The 15,796-nt window shown below is 39.1% G+C and overlaps 1 protein-coding gene across 1 annotated transcript; it reads left to right on the forward strand.

Moving 5' to 3' along the window:
* The first annotated feature begins 6 nt into the window (after positions 1-6).
* Positions 7-13,878, forward strand: LOC139736324 (uncharacterized). The gene is made up of 13 exons (XM_071647050.1): positions 7-74; positions 738-1,169; positions 1,832-2,263; positions 2,801-3,232; positions 3,896-4,327; positions 4,991-5,422; positions 6,092-6,523; positions 7,187-7,618; positions 8,282-8,713; positions 9,377-9,808; positions 10,472-10,903; positions 11,567-11,992; positions 13,331-13,878. The coding sequence occupies exons 2-13, from the start codon at positions 872-874 to the stop codon at positions 13,861-13,863; spliced, it is 5,145 nt and encodes a 1,714-aa protein (XP_071503151.1). The 5' UTR covers positions 7-74; positions 738-871; the 3' UTR covers positions 13,864-13,878.
* Positions 13,879-15,796: the final 1,918 nt, after the last annotated feature.

Below are 15,796 nucleotides of genomic sequence, written 5' to 3' on the forward strand. Positions count from 1 at the left end.
ACAACCTCCACCATCTACAACACCTCCCCCCGAAACAACGACACCAGAAACAACAACGACAAAGCCACCGCCAGGTAATGCAATATCATATTGTCTTTATCGTGACTGATCTCAGGAAAATGTCATATTCATAGAATACCATGATGTAATTGCATGGCATCCGAATATTAAATGAATGATCAAAGTTTACTATAAACTGAGAGCATTTGCATGTTTTAAAACCTAAAAATCAATTTTGTATTTCTTTGTTTCTTTGTTTGTTTTTCTTTCGAGCAACACTGAAAAGAATCATAACAGTTGAAATGGCGATCGTACTTTAAACCGGACCTGCACACAATTTGGTTACCCATCCCAAAGAAAAAATAAAGAAACCTTTCTTCATGTCCAGGTATTAAAGGAATTCTAAATGAGTTGATGAATTTGACAATAACGGAATATCGCTTGGTAAACGATTACTTCTTTGTTGATTAAAGACTTGATTGTAATCAAATATGAAAGACTCAGCTATGTCCAAAATAGAAGGTAAAAAGATACTTTTGATACGAGGTTAACATGTTGCTTGAAATTGAAACATAAAAGGTGTAGAATTAGCTATCGATTATCATGTGATATCAGCTGTTGAACTTGAGTTTCAGGAAGATTTCAGTATCCTTTTGTCATCAATGGCCTCAGCCGAGGATTCTAGTCTTTGTTATTTGTTGACAGTCCGATATATAAAACGTACCTTGATTTGACAGATTGCCGCAAATGTCTGAATTTCTGCGTCTGGACACCTTGGTGCAACGATGAGGCCCCTGGTAGGTTGGCAAGCGATGCTCTTGTGGAAGAGGAACTTCTTTCGGATGTTCAGCACTATCCCGGATTCCCAGCCATGTGCATCATCCGCAGAGACGTGGAATGCCGAACTGTCGACACTCATATGTACGCCAACGAGACCAACGACGCTGCAACGTGTGACCCTGACATTGGTCTGCAGTGCAGAAATGGTCCTCTGCGTCCCCCTTGTAGGGATTACGAAATAAGGTTCCTCTGTTGTGGTACCACGTGTCCTCCTAAATGTTGGCCAAAACCAACAACGCCCGAAATTACAACAACACAACCTCCACCATCTACAACACCTCCCCCCGAAACAACGACACCAGAAACAACAACGACAAAGCCACCGCCAGGTAATGCAATATCATATTGTCTTTATCGTGACTGATCTCAGGAAAATGTCATATTCATAGAATACCATGATGTAATTGCATGGCATCCGAATATTAAATGAATGATCAAAGTTTACTATAAACTGAGAGCATTTGCATGTTTTAAAACCTAAAAATCAATTTTGTATTTCTTTGTTTCTTTGTTTGTTTTTCTTTCGAGCAGCACTGAAAAGAATCATAACAGTTGAAATGGCGATCGTACTTTAAACCGGACCTGCACACAATTTGGTTACCCATCCCAAAGAAAAATAAAGAAACCTTTCTTCATGTCCAGGTATTAAAGGAATTCTAAATGAGTTGATGAATTTGACAATAACGGAATATCGCTTGGTAAACGATTACTTCTTTGTTGATTAAAGACTTGATTGTAATCAAATATGAAAGACTCAGCTATGTCCAAAATAGAAGGTAAAAAGATACTTTTGATACGAGGTTAACATGTTGCTTGAAATTGAAACATAAAAGGTGTAGAATTAGCTATCGATTATCATGTGATATCAGCTGTTGAACTTGAGTTTCAGGAAGATTTCAGTATCCTTTTGTCATCAATGGCCTCAGCCGAGGATTCTAGTCTTTGTTATTTGTTGACAGTCCGATATATAAAACGTACCTTGATTTGACAGATTGCCGCAAATGTCTGAATTTCTGCGTCTGGACACCTTGGTGCAACGATGAGGCCCCTGGTAGGTTGGCAAGCGATGCTCTTGTGGAAGAGGAACTTCTTTCGGATGTTCAGCACTATCCCGGATTCCCAGCCATGTGCATCATCCGCAGAGACGTGGAATGCCGAACTGTCGACACTCATATGTACGCCAACGAGACCAACGACGCTGCAACGTGTGACCCTGACATTGGTCTGCAGTGCAGAAATGGTCCTCTGCGTCCCCCTTGTAGGGATTACGAAATAAGGTTCCTCTGTTGTGGTACCACGTGTCCTCCTAAATGTTGGCCAAAACCAACAACGCCCGAAATTACAACAACACAACCTCCACCATCTACAACACCTCCCCCCGAAACAACGACACCAGAAACAACAACGACAAAGCCACCGCCAGGTAATGCAATATCATATTGTCTTTATCGTGACTGATCTCAGGAAAATGTCATATTCATAGAATACCATGATGTAATTGCATGGCATCCGAATATTAAATGAATGATCAAAGTTTACTATAAACTGAGAGCATTTGCATGTTTTAAAACCTAAAAATCAATTTTGTATTTCTTTGTTTCTTTGTTTGTTTTTCTTTCGAGCAACACTGAAAAGAATCATAACAGTTGAAATGGCGATATCGCTTGGTAAACGATTACTTCTTTGTTGATTAAAGACTTGATTGTAATCAAATATGAAAGACTCAGCTATGTCCAAAATAGAAGGTAAAAAGATACTTTTGATACGAGGTTAACATGTTGCTTGAAATTGAAACATAAAAGGTGTAGAATTAGCTATCGATTATCATGTGATATCAGCTGTTGAACTTGAGTTTCAGGAAGATTTCAGTATCCTTTTGTCATCAATGGCCTCAGCCGAGGATTCTAGTCTTTGTTATTTGTTGACAGTCCGATATATAAAACGTACCTTGATTTGACAGATTGCCGCAAATGTCTGAATTTCTGCGTCTGGACACCTTGGTGCAACGATGAGGCCCCTGGTAGGTTGGCAAGCGATGCTCTTGTGGAAGAGGAACTTCTTTCGGATGTTCAGCACTATCCCGGATTCCCAGCCATGTGCATCATCCGCAGAGACGTGGAATGCCGAACTGTCGACACTCATATGTACGCCAACGAGACCAACGACGCTGCAACGTGTGACCCTGACATTGGTCTGCAGTGCAGAAATGGTCCTCTGCGTCCCCCTTGTAGGGATTACGAAATAAGGTTCCTCTGTTGTGGTACCACGTGTCCTCCTAAATGTTGGCCAAAACCAACAACGCCCGAAATTACAACAACACAACCTCCACCATCTACAACACCTCCCCCCGAAACAACGACACCAGAAACAACAACGACAAAGCCACCGCCAGGTAATGCAATATCATATTGTCTTTATCGTGACTGATCTCAGGAAAATGTCATATTCATAGAATACCATGATGTAATTGCATGGCATCCGAATATTAAATGAATGATCAAAGTTTACTATAAACTGAGAGCATTTGCATGTTTTAAAACCTAAAAATCAATTTTGTATTTCTTTGTTTCTTTGTTTGTTTTTCTTTCGAGCAACACTGAAAAGAATCATAACAGTTGAAATGGCGATCGTACTTTAAACCGGACCTGCACACAATTTGGTTACCCATCCCAAAGAAAAAATAAAGAAACCTTTCTTCATGTCCAGGTATTAAAGGAATTCTAAATGAGTTGATGAATTTGACAATAACGGAATATCGCTTGGTAAACGATTACTTCTTTGTTGATTAAAGACTTGATTGTAATCAAATATGAAAGACTCAGCTATGTCCAAAATAGAAGGTAAAAAGATACTTTTGATACGAGGTTAACATGTTGCTTGAAATTGAAACATAAAAGGTGTAGAATTAGCTATCGATTATCATGTGATATCAGCTGTTGAACTTGAGTTTCAGGAAGATTTCAGTATCCTTTTGTCATCAATGGCCTCAGCCGAGGATTCTAGTCTTTGTTATTTGTTGACAGTCCGATATATAAAACGTACCTTGATTTGACAGATTGCCGCAAATGTCTGAATTTCTGCGTCTGGACACCTTGGTGCAACGATGAGGCCCCTGGTAGGTTGGCAAGCGATGCTCTTGTGGAAGAGGAACTTCTTTCGGATGTTCAGCACTATCCCGGATTCCCAGCCATGTGCATCATCCGCAGAGACGTGGAATGCCGAACTGTCGACACTCATATGTACGCCAACGAGACCAACGACGCTGCAACGTGTGACCCTGACATTGGTCTGCAGTGCAGAAATGGTCCTCTGCGTCCCCCTTGTAGGGATTACGAAATAAGGTTCCTCTGTTGTGGTACCACGTGTCCTCCTAAATGTTGGCCAAAACCAACAACGCCCGAAATTACAACAACACAACCTCCACCATCTACAACACCTCCCCCCGAAACAACGACACCAGAAACAACAACGACAAAGCCACCGCCAGGTAATGCAATATCATATTGTCTTTATCGTGACTGATCTCAGGAAAATGTCATATTCATAGAATACCATGATGTAATTGCATGGCATCCGAATATTAAATGAATGATCAAAGTTTACTATAAACTGAGAGCATTTGCATGTTTTAAAACCTAAAAATCAATTTTGTATTTCTTTGTTTCTTTGTTTGTTTTTCTTTCGAGCAGCACTGAAAAGAATCATAACAGTTGAAATGGCGATCGTACTTTAAACCGGACCTGCACACAATTTGGTTACCCATCCCAAAGAAAAAATAAAGAAACCTTTCTTCATGTCCAGGTATTAAAGGAATTCTAAATGAGTTGATGAATTTGACAATAACGGAATATCGCTTGGTAAACGATTACTTCTTTGTTGATTAAAGACTTGATTGTAATCAAATATGAAAGACTCAGCTATGTCCAAAATAGAAGGTAAAATGATACTTTTGATACGAGGTTAACATGTTGCTTGAAATTGAAACATAAAAGGTGTAGAATTAGCTATCGATTATCATGTGATATCAGCTGTTGAACTTGAGTTTCAGGAAGATTTCAGTATCCTTTTGTCATCAATGGCCTCAGCCGAGGATTCTAGTCTTTGTTATTTGTTGACAGTCCGATATATAAAACGTACCTTGATTTGACAGATTGCCGCAAATGTCTGAATTTCTGCGTCTGGACACCTTGGTGCAACGATGAGGCCCCTGGTAGGTTGGCAAGCGATGCTCTTGTGGAAGAGGAACTTCTTTCGGATGTTCAGCACTATCCCGGATTCCCAGCCATGTGCATCATCCGCAGAGACGTGGAATGCCGAACTGTCGACACTCATATGTACGCCAACGAGACCAACGACGCTGCAACGTGTGACCCTGACATTGGTCTGCAGTGCAGAAATGGTCCTCTGCGTCCCCCTTGTAGGGATTACGAAATAAGGTTCCTCTGTTGTGGTACCACGTGTCCTCCTAAATGTTGGCCAAAACCAACAACGCCCGAAATTACAACAACACAACCTCCACCATCTACAACACCTCCCCCCGAAACAACGACACCAGAAACAACAACGACAAAGCCACCGCCAGGTAATGCAATATCATATTGTCTTTATCGTGACTGATCTCAGGAAAATGTCATATTCATAGAATACCATGATGTAATTGCATGGCATCCGAATATTAAATGAATGATCAAAGTTTACTATAAACTGAGAGCATTTGCATGTTTTAAAACCTAAAAATCAATTTTGTATTTCTTTGTTTCTTTGTTTGTTTTTCTTTCGAGCAACACTGAAAAGAATCATAACAGTTGAAATGGCGATCGTACATGTACTTTAAACCGGACCTGCACACAATTTGGTTACCCATCCCAAAGAAAAAGTCAAGAAACCTTTCTTCATGTCTAGGTATTAAAAGAATTCTAAGTGAGTTGATGAATTTGACAATAACGGAATATCGCTTGGTAAACGATTACGTCTTTGTAGATTAAAGGCTTGATTGTAATCAAATATGAAAGACTCAGCTATGTCCAAAATAGAAGGTAAAAAGATACTTTTGATACGAGGTTAACATGTTGCTTGAAATTGAAACATAAAAGGTGTAGAATTAGCTATCGATTATCATGTGATATCAGCTGTTGAACTTGAGTTTCAGGAAGATTTCAGTATCCTTTTGTCATCAATGGCCTCAGCCGAGGATTCTAGTCTTTGTTATTTGTTGACAGTCCGATATATAAAACGTACCTTGATTTGACAGATTGCCGCAAATGTCTGAATTTCTGCGTCTGGACACCTTGGTGCAACGATGAGGCCCCTGGTAGGTTGGCAAGCGATGCTCTTGTGGAAGAGGAACTTCTTTCGGATGTTCAGCACTATCCCGGATTCCCAGCCATGTGCATCATCCGCAGAGACGTGGAATGCCGAACTGTCGACACTCATATGTACGCCAACGAGACCAACGACGCTGCAACGTGTGACCCTGACATTGGTCTGCAGTGCAGAAATGGTCCTCTGCGTCCCCCTTGTAGGGATTACGAAATAAGGTTCCTCTGTTGTGGTACCACGTGTCCTCCTAAATGTTGGCCAAAACCAACAACGCCCGAAATTACAACAACACAACCTCCACCATCTACAACACCTCCCCCCGAAACAACGACACCAGAAACAACAACGACAAAGCCACCGCCAGGTAATGCAATATCATATTGTCTTTATCGTGACTGATCTCAGGAAAATGTCATATTCATAGAATACCATGATGTAATTGCATGGCATCCGAATATTAAATGAATGATCAAAGTTTACTATAAACTGAGAGCATTTGCATGTTTTAAAACCTAAAAATCAATTTTGTATTTCTTTGTTTCTTTGTTTGTTTTTCTTTCGAGCAACACTGAAAAGAATCATAACAGTTGAAATGGCGATCGTACTTTAAACCGGACCTGCACACAATTTGGTTACCCATCCCAAAGAAAAAATAAAGAAACCTTTCTTCATGTCCAGGTATTAAAGGAATTCTAAATGAGTTGATGAATTTGACAATAACGGAATATCGCTTGGTAAACGATTACTTCTTTGTTGATTAAAGACTTGATTGTAATCAAATATGAAAGACTCAGCTATGTCCAAAATAGAAGGTAAAAAGATACTTTTGATACGAGGTTAACATGTTGCTTGAAACTGAAACATAAAAGGTGTAGAATTAGCTATCGATTATCATGTGATATCAGCTGTTGAACTTGAGTTTCAGGAAGATTTCAGTATCCTTTTGTCATCAATGGCCTCAGCCGAGGATTCTAGTCTTTGTTATTTGTTGACAGTCCGATATATAAAACGTACCTTGATTTGACAGATTGCCGCAAATGTCTGAATTTCTGCGTCTGGACACCTTGGTGCAACGATGAGGCCCCTGGTAGGTTGGCAAGCGATGCTCTTGTGGAAGAGGAACTTCTTTCGGATGTTCAGCACTATCCCGGATTCCCAGCCATGTGCATCATCCGCAGAGACGTGGAATGCCGAACTGTCGACACTCATATGTACGCCAACGAGACCAACGACGCTGCAACGTGTGACCCTGACATTGGTCTGCAGTGCAGAAATGGTCCTCTGCGTCCCCCTTGTAGGGATTACGAAATAAGGTTCCTCTGTTGTGGTACCACGTGTCCTCCTAAATGTTGGCCAAAACCAACAACGCCCGAAATTACAACAACACAACCTCCACCATCTACAACACCTCCCCCCGAAACAACGACACCAGAAACAACAACGACAAAGCCACCGCCAGGTAATGCAATATCATATTGTCTTTATCGTGACTGATCTCAGGAAAATGTCATATTCATAGAATACCATGATGTAATTGCATGGCATCCGAATATTAAATGAATGATCAAAGTTTACTATAAACTGAGAGCATTTGCATGTTTTAAAACCTAAAAATCAATTTTGTATTTCTTTGTTTCTTTGTTTGTTTTTCTTTCGAGCAGCACTGAAAAGAATCATAACAGTTGAAATGGCGATCGTACTTTAAACCGGACCTGCACACAATTTGGTTACCCATCCCAAAGAAAAAATAAAGAAACCTTTCTTCATGTCCAGGTATTAAAGGAATTCTAAATGAGTTGATGAATTTGACAATAACGGAATATCGCTTGGTAAACGATTACTTCTTTGTTGATTAAAGACTTGATTGTAATCAAATATGAAAGACTCAGCTATGTCCAAAATAGAAGGTAAAATGATACTTTTGATACGAGGTTAACATGTTGCTTGAAATTGAAACATAAAAGGTGTAGAATTAGCTATCGATTATCATGTGATATCAGCTGTTGAACTTGAGTTTCAGGAAGATTTCAGTATCCTTTTGTCATCAATGGCCTCAGCCGAGGATTCTAGTCTTTGTTATTTGTTGACAGTCCGATATATAAAACGTACCTTGATTTGACAGATTGCCGCAAATGTCTGAATTTCTGCGTCTGGACACCTTGGTGCAACGATGAGGCCCCTGGTAGGTTGGCAAGCGATGCTCTTGTGGAAGAGGAACTTCTTTCGGATGTTCAGCACTATCCCGGATTCCCAGCCATGTGCATCATCCGCAGAGACGTGGAATGCCGAACTGTCGACACTCATATGTACGCCAACGAGACCAACGACGCTGCAACGTGTGACCCTGACATTGGTCTGCAGTGCAGAAATGGTCCTCTGCGTCCCCCTTGTAGGGATTACGAAATAAGGTTCCTCTGTTGTGGTACCACGTGTCCTCCTAAATGTTGGCCAAAACCAACAACGCCCGAAATTACAACAACACAACCTCCACCATCTACAACACCTCCCCCCGAAACAACGACACCAGAAACAACAACGACAAAGCCACCGCCAGGTAATGCAATATCATATTGTCTTTATCGTGACTGATCTCAGGAAAATGTCATATTCATAGAATACCATGATGTAATTGCATGGCATCCGAATATTAAATGAATGATCAAAGTTTACTATAAACTGAGAGCATTTGCATGTTTTAAAACCTAAAAATCAATTTTGTATTTCTTTGTTTCTTTGTTTGTTTTTCTTTCGAGCAGCACTGAAAAGAATCATAACAGTTGAAATGGCGATCGTACTTTAAACCGGACCTGCACACAATTTGGTTACCCATCCCAAAGAAAAAATAAAGAAACCTTTCTTCATGTCCAGGTATTAAAGGAATTCTAAATGAGTTGATGAATTTGACAATAACGGAATATCGCTTGGTAAACGATTACTTCTTTGTTGATTAAAGACTTGATTGTAATCAAATATGAAAGACTCAGCTATGTCCAAAATAGAAGGTAAAATGATACTTTTGATACGAGGTTAACATGTTGCTTGAAATTGAAACATAAAAGGTGTAGAATTAGCTATCGATTATCATGTGATATCAGCTGTTGAACTTGAGTTTCAGGAAGATTTCAGTATCCTTTTGTCATCAATGGCCTCAGCCGAGGATTCTAGTCTTTGTTATTTGTTGACAGTCCGATATATAAAACGTACCTTGATTTGACAGATTGCCGCAAATGTCTGAATTTCTGCGTCTGGACACCTTGGTGCAACGATGAGGCCCCTGGTAGGTTGGCAAGCGATGCTCTTGTGGAAGAGGAACTTCTTTCGGATGTTCAGCACTATCCCGGATTCCCAGCCATGTGCATCATCCGCAGAGACGTGGAATGCCGAACTGTCGACACTCATATGTACGCCAACGAGACCAACGACGCTGCAACGTGTGACCCTGACATTGGTCTGCAGTGCAGAAATGGTCCTCTGCGTCCCCCTTGTAGGGATTACGAAATAAGGTTCCTCTGTTGTGGTACCACGTGTCCTCCTAAATGTTGGCCAAAACCAACAACGCCCGAAATTACAACAACACAACCTCCACCATCTACAACACCTCCCCCCGAAACAACGACACCAGAAACAACAACGACAAAGCCACCGCCAGGTAATGCAATATCATATTGTCTTTATCGTGACTGATCTCAGGAAAATGTCATATTCATAGAATACCATGATGTAATTGCATGGCATCCGAATATTAAATGAATGATCAAAGTTTACTATAAACTGAGAGCATTTGCATGTTTTAAAACCTAAAAATCAATTTTGTATTTCTTTGTTTCTTTGTTTGTTTTTCTTTCGAGCAGCACTGAAAAGAATCATAACAGTTGAAATGGCGATCGTACTTTAAACCGGACCTGCACACAATTTGGTTACCCATCCCAAAGAAAAAATAAAGAAACCTTTCTTCATGTCCAGGTATTAAAGGAATTCTAAATGAGTTGATGAATTTGACAATAACGGAATATCGCTTGGTAAACGATTACTTCTTTGTTGATTAAAGACTTGATTGTAATCAAATATGAAAGACTCAGCTATGTCCAAAATAGAAGGTAAAAAGATACTTTTGATACGAGGTTAACATGTTGCTTGAAATTGAAACATAAAAGGTGTAGAATTAGCTATCGATTATCATGTGATATCAGCTGTTGAACTTGAGTTTCAGGAAGATTTCAGTATCCTTTTGTCATCAATGGCCTCAGCCGAGGATTCTAGTCTTTGTTATTTGTTGACAGTCCGATATATAAAACGTACCTTGATTTGACAGATTGCCGCAAATGTCTGAATTTCTGCGTCTGGACACCTTGGTGCAACGATGAGGCCCCTGGTAGGTTGGCAAGCGATGCTCTTGTGGAAGAGGAACTTCTTTCGGATGTTCAGCACTATCCCGGATTCCCAGCCATGTGCATCATCCGCAGAGACGTGGAATGCCGAACTGTCGACACTCATATGTACGCCAACGAGACCAACGACGCTGCAACGTGTGACCCTGACATTGGTCTGCAGTGCAGAAATGGTCCTCTGCGTCCCCCTTGTAGGGATTACGAAATAAGGTTCCTCTGTTGTGGTACCACGTGTCCTCCTAAATGTTGGCCAAAACCAACAACGCCCGAAATTACAACAACACAACCTCCACCATCTACAACACCTCCCCCCGAAACAACGACACCAGAAACAACAACGACAAAGCCACCGCCAGGTAATGCAATATCATATTGTCTTTATCGTGACTGATCTCAGGAAAATGTCATATTCATAGAATACCATGATGTAATTGCATGGCATCCGAATATTAAATGAATGATCAAAGTTTACTATAAACTGAGAGCATTTGCATGTTTTAAAACCTAAAAATCAATTTTGTATTTCTTTGTTTCTTTGTTTGTTTTTCTTTCGAGCAACACTGAAAAGAATCATAACAGTTGAAATGGCGATCGTACTTTAAACCGGACCTGCACACAATTTGGTTACCCATCCCAAAGAAAAAATAAAGAAACCTTTCTTCATGTCCAGGTATTAAAGGAATTCTAAATGAGTTGATGAATTTGACAATAACGGAATATCGCTTGGTAAACGATTACTTCTTTGTTGATTAAAGACTTGATTGTAATCAAATATGAAAGACTCAGCTATGTCCAAAATAGAAGGTAAAAAGATACTTTTGATACGAGGTTAACATGTTGCTTGAAATTGAAACATAAAAGGTGTAGAATTAGCTATCGATTATCATGTGATATCAGCTGTTGAACTTGAGTTTCAGGAAGATTTCAGTATCCTTTTGTCATCAATGGCCTCAGCCGAGGATTCTAGTCTTTGTTATTTGTTGACAGTCCGATATATAAAACGTACCTTGATTTGACAGATTGCCGCAAATGTCTGAATTTCTGCGTCTGGACACCTTGGTGCAACGATGAGGCCCCTGGTAGGTTGGCAAGCGATGCTCTTGTGGAAGAGGAACTTCTTTCGGATGTTCAGCACTATCCTGGATTCCCAGCCATGTGCATCATCCGCAGAGACGTGGAATGCCGAACTGTCGACACTCATATGTACGCCAACGAGACCAACGACGCTGCAACGTGTGACCCTGACATTGGTCTGCAGTGCAGAAATGGTCCTCTGCGTCCCCCTTGTAGGGATTACGAAATAAGGTTCCTCTGTTGTGGTACCACGTGTCCTCCTAAATGTTGGCCAAAACCAACACCGCCCGAAATTACAACACCACATTCTCCACCACCTACAACAACTATCGAGACAACGACACCAGAAACAACTACGCCGGAAAGGCCAGGTAATGCATGACATCCTGTTTCTTTTATGATTTATTTCAGAAAGAAACACAAAATCAAATATGACAGTTTTATTATATTATTTGAATTCAACATGGGTTAATAGTCAACCTTCATATCTACGAAGAAGAAATGTGTATAAATATTGCAGTTTAGACTTTTGGTAATGAATTAAGAAAAGTGCGAATAGTAAAGACTGAAACCCGATGGCTGAACATCTCCGTAGGTTTTTGGCTGTTGAAAATTCGATTACAAGAAAATAAGGCGTGTTTACTCATCATTATTTTTTGTTTCAACTGAACATTTCCTTTTTGGTACTGATATACCTATCTTTAACGTTGAAATAATGAATCATACGAATATAAGTTATTTTTACAGAGACTGTAATGGCATGACTTTATATAATATTGCTTACGAAATCAAAGATTTAAGTTGTATAGTTACTTTTATATTTAGTGTTTCATGCATCGATAATTGTCACAATAAATTTATTCCGGTAGTTATTTCTGAATTTCATATGTTTTTCCTTTTTTCAAGTCCGATATATTTTGCTTTGATAATGCAAAACGGATATTTGAAGGTACCATATTTATTTCTAGATTAGACTACGTTGTAAGAGAAGTTTGAAAACGTCATTTGTAATTCTGCTTCCAATACTCAAACCCTGATAATACAGAAAAACAAAATTCAGATGTGATTGTTTGGTTAAATGTGAGAACGTGACGTATCTCTGTAACCAAAGGTCATGTGAAGAGTTTGTTTGCAAAAACCGATAAGTCCATATTTGTCAAATGGAGATATTTGTAATCAAAGGTCAAGAAAAATATAGAGAATAATAAGAATTGTTTTGGTTCTTTTGACCATAACTTCAAAAATGTACCTTTATATGTAGTGACCAATATATCATTGTAAAGGTATTTTTTTGTACTATATGATAGAAACTGTACTTTAAAATCTTCAAGAAATGGACTCATCGATTTTTCGCGAACAAATTCTTCATGTATATTCAGTATTGAAAATCGCAAAATAACATTCAGTAGAAAGAAAGTCATCGGACAATCTCAAAAATTAAGATCGTTTTGAAAGATAAAGTGCTGGCAATTTTCATTGACACGGGAGAAACTAGCGCCAATTACTATTTCAATTTTGAATTCTCCATCAATTTGCCCTTTCTTTTTTTATTGAATTGACAGAGATAACTTGCAGCAGAGGTTAAAATAGTTAGCTGACTTTCACTGTGGATAAAGAAAGAAGAGATCGTGAACGAATATATGAGAAAGCGTGAGACGATTTGTTTCTTATGAGTAACTTGACTCATTACGTTTATTTTGATTTTTCAGAGTGCGAGAAATGTCTGAGATTCTGCGTCTGGACACCTTGGTGCAACGATGAGGCCCCTGGTAGGTTGGCAAGCGATGCTCTTGTGGAAGAGGAACTTCTTTCGGATGTTCAGCACTATCCTGGATTCCCAGCCATCTGCATCATCCGCAAAGACGTGGAATGCCGAACTGTCGACACGCATATATTCTCCAACGAGACCGACGACGCTGCAACGTGTGACCCTGAGATTGGTCTTCAGTGTAGAAATGGTCCTCTGCGTCCCCCTTGTAGGGATTACGAAATAAGGTTCCTCTGTTGTGGTAGCACGTGTCCTCCTAAATGTTGGCCAAAACCAACAACGCCTAGAACTCCACCACCGACCACGACACTACCACCACCTACCACAACTATCGAGACAACGACACCAGAAACAACTACGCCGGAAAGGCCAGGTAATGCATGGCATCCTGTTTCTTTTATGATTTATTCCAAGAAGAAACATAAAATCAAATATAACAGTTTGATAATATTATTTGAAAACAACATGGATTAGTCAACCTTGATATCTAAGAAAAAAAAATGTGTGTAAAAATTGCAGTTTAGACTTTTGGTAATAAATGGAGAAAAGTGTGAATAGTAAAGACTGAAACCCAATGGCTGAACATCTCCGTAGGTTTTTGGCTGTTGAAAATTCGATTACAAGAAAATAAGGCGTTTTTACTCATCATTCTTTTTTGTTTCAACTGAATATTTCCTTTTTGATACTGATATATCTATCTTTAACCTTGAAATAAAGAATCATACGAATATAAGTTATTTTTACAGAGACTGTAATGGCATGCCTTTATATAATATTGTTTACAAAATCAAAGATTTAAGTTGTATAGTTACTTTTATATTTAGTGTTTCATGCATCGATAATTGTCACGATAAATTTATGGCGGTAGTTATTTCTGAATTTCATATGTTTTTCCTTTTTTCAAGTCCGATATATTTTGCTTTGATAATGCAAAACGGATATTTGAAGATACCATATTTACTTCTAGATTAGACTACGTTGTAAGAGAAGTTTGAAAACGTCATTTGTAATTCTGCTTCCAATACTCGAACCCTGATAATACACAAAAACAAAATTCAGATGTGAATTTTGGTCAAATGTGAGAACGTGACGTATCTCTGTAACCAAAGGTCATGTATATTCAGTATTGAAAATCGCAAAAAACATTCGGGAGAAAGAAAGTCATCGGACGATCTAAAAATTCAAAATCGTTCTGAAAGATAAAGTGCTGCAATTTTCATTGACACGAGAGGAAACTAGCGCCAATTACTATTTCAATTTTGAATTCTCCATCAATTTGCCCTTTTTTTATTGAATTGACACAGATAACTTGCAGCAGAGGTTAAAATAGTTAGCTGACTTTCACTGTGGATAAAGAAAGAAGAGATCGTGAACGAATATATGAGAAAGCGTGAGACGATTTGTTTCTTATGAGTAACTTGACTCATTACGTTTATTTTGATTTTTCAGAGTGCGAGAAATGTCTGAGATTCTGCGTCTGGACACCTTGGTGCAACGATGAGGCCCCTGGTAGGTTGGCAAGCGATGCTCTTGTGGAAGAGGAACTTCTTTCGGATGTTCAGCACTATCCTGGATTCCCAGCCATCTGCATCATCCGCAAAGACGTGGAATGCCGAACTGTCGACACGCATATATTCTCCAACGAGACCGACGACGCTGCAACGTGTGACCCTGAGATTGGTCTTCAGTGTAGAAATGGTCCTCTGCGTCCCCCTTGTAGGGATTACGAAATAAGGTTCCTCTGTTGTGGTAGCACGTGTCCTCCTAAATGTTGGCCAAAACCAACAACGCCTAGAACTCCACCACCGACCACGACACTACCACCACCTACCACAACTATCGAGACAACGACACCAGAAACAACTACGCCGGAAAGGCCAGGTAATGCATGGCATCCTGTTTCTTTTATGATTTATTCCAAGAAGAAACATAAAATCAAATATAACAGTTTGATAATATTATTTGAAAACAACATGGATTAGTCAACCTTGATATCTAAGAAAAAAAAAATGTGTGTAAAAATTGCAGTTTAGACTTTTGGTAATAAATGGAGAAAAGTGTGAATAGTAAAGACTGAAACCCAATGGCTGAACATCTCCGTAGGTTTTTGGCTGTTGAAAATTCGATTACAAGAAAATAAGGCGTTTTTACTCATCATTCTTTTTTGTTTCAACTGAATATTTCCTTTTTGATACTGATATATCTATCTTTAACCTTGAAATAAAGAATCATACGAATATAAGTTATTTTTACAGAGACTGTAATGGCATGCCTTTATATAATATTGTTTACAAAATCAAAGATTTAAGTTGTATAGTTACTTTTATATTTAGTGTTTCATGCATCGATAATTGTCACGATAAATTTATGGCGGTAGTTATTTCTGAATTTCATATGTTTTTCCTTT

The sequence above is a fragment of the Diadema antillarum genome, unplaced genomic scaffold, assembly GCF_040938485.1.
Source record: "Diadema antillarum isolate AM-2024a unplaced genomic scaffold, OU_Dant_1.0 seq00000637_RagTag, whole genome shotgun sequence".
Lineage (NCBI taxonomy): Eukaryota > Metazoa > Echinodermata > Echinoidea > Diadematoida > Diadematidae > Diadema > Diadema antillarum.

What these genes read in the sequence shown, in the direction of transcription:
- LOC139736324 (XM_071647050.1), top strand. Translation starts at nt 872, where the DNA reads ATGTGCATCATCCGCAGAGACGTGGAATGCCGAACTGTCGACACTCAT. An exon ending in AACGACAAAGCCACCGCCAG is followed by an intron (nt 1,170 to 1,831) that starts GTAATGCAATAT and finishes TTGATTTGACAG; the next exon opens with ATTGCCGCAAATGTCTGAAT. An exon ending in AACGACAAAGCCACCGCCAG is followed by an intron (nt 5,423 to 6,091) that starts GTAATGCAATAT and finishes TTGATTTGACAG; the next exon opens with ATTGCCGCAAATGTCTGAAT.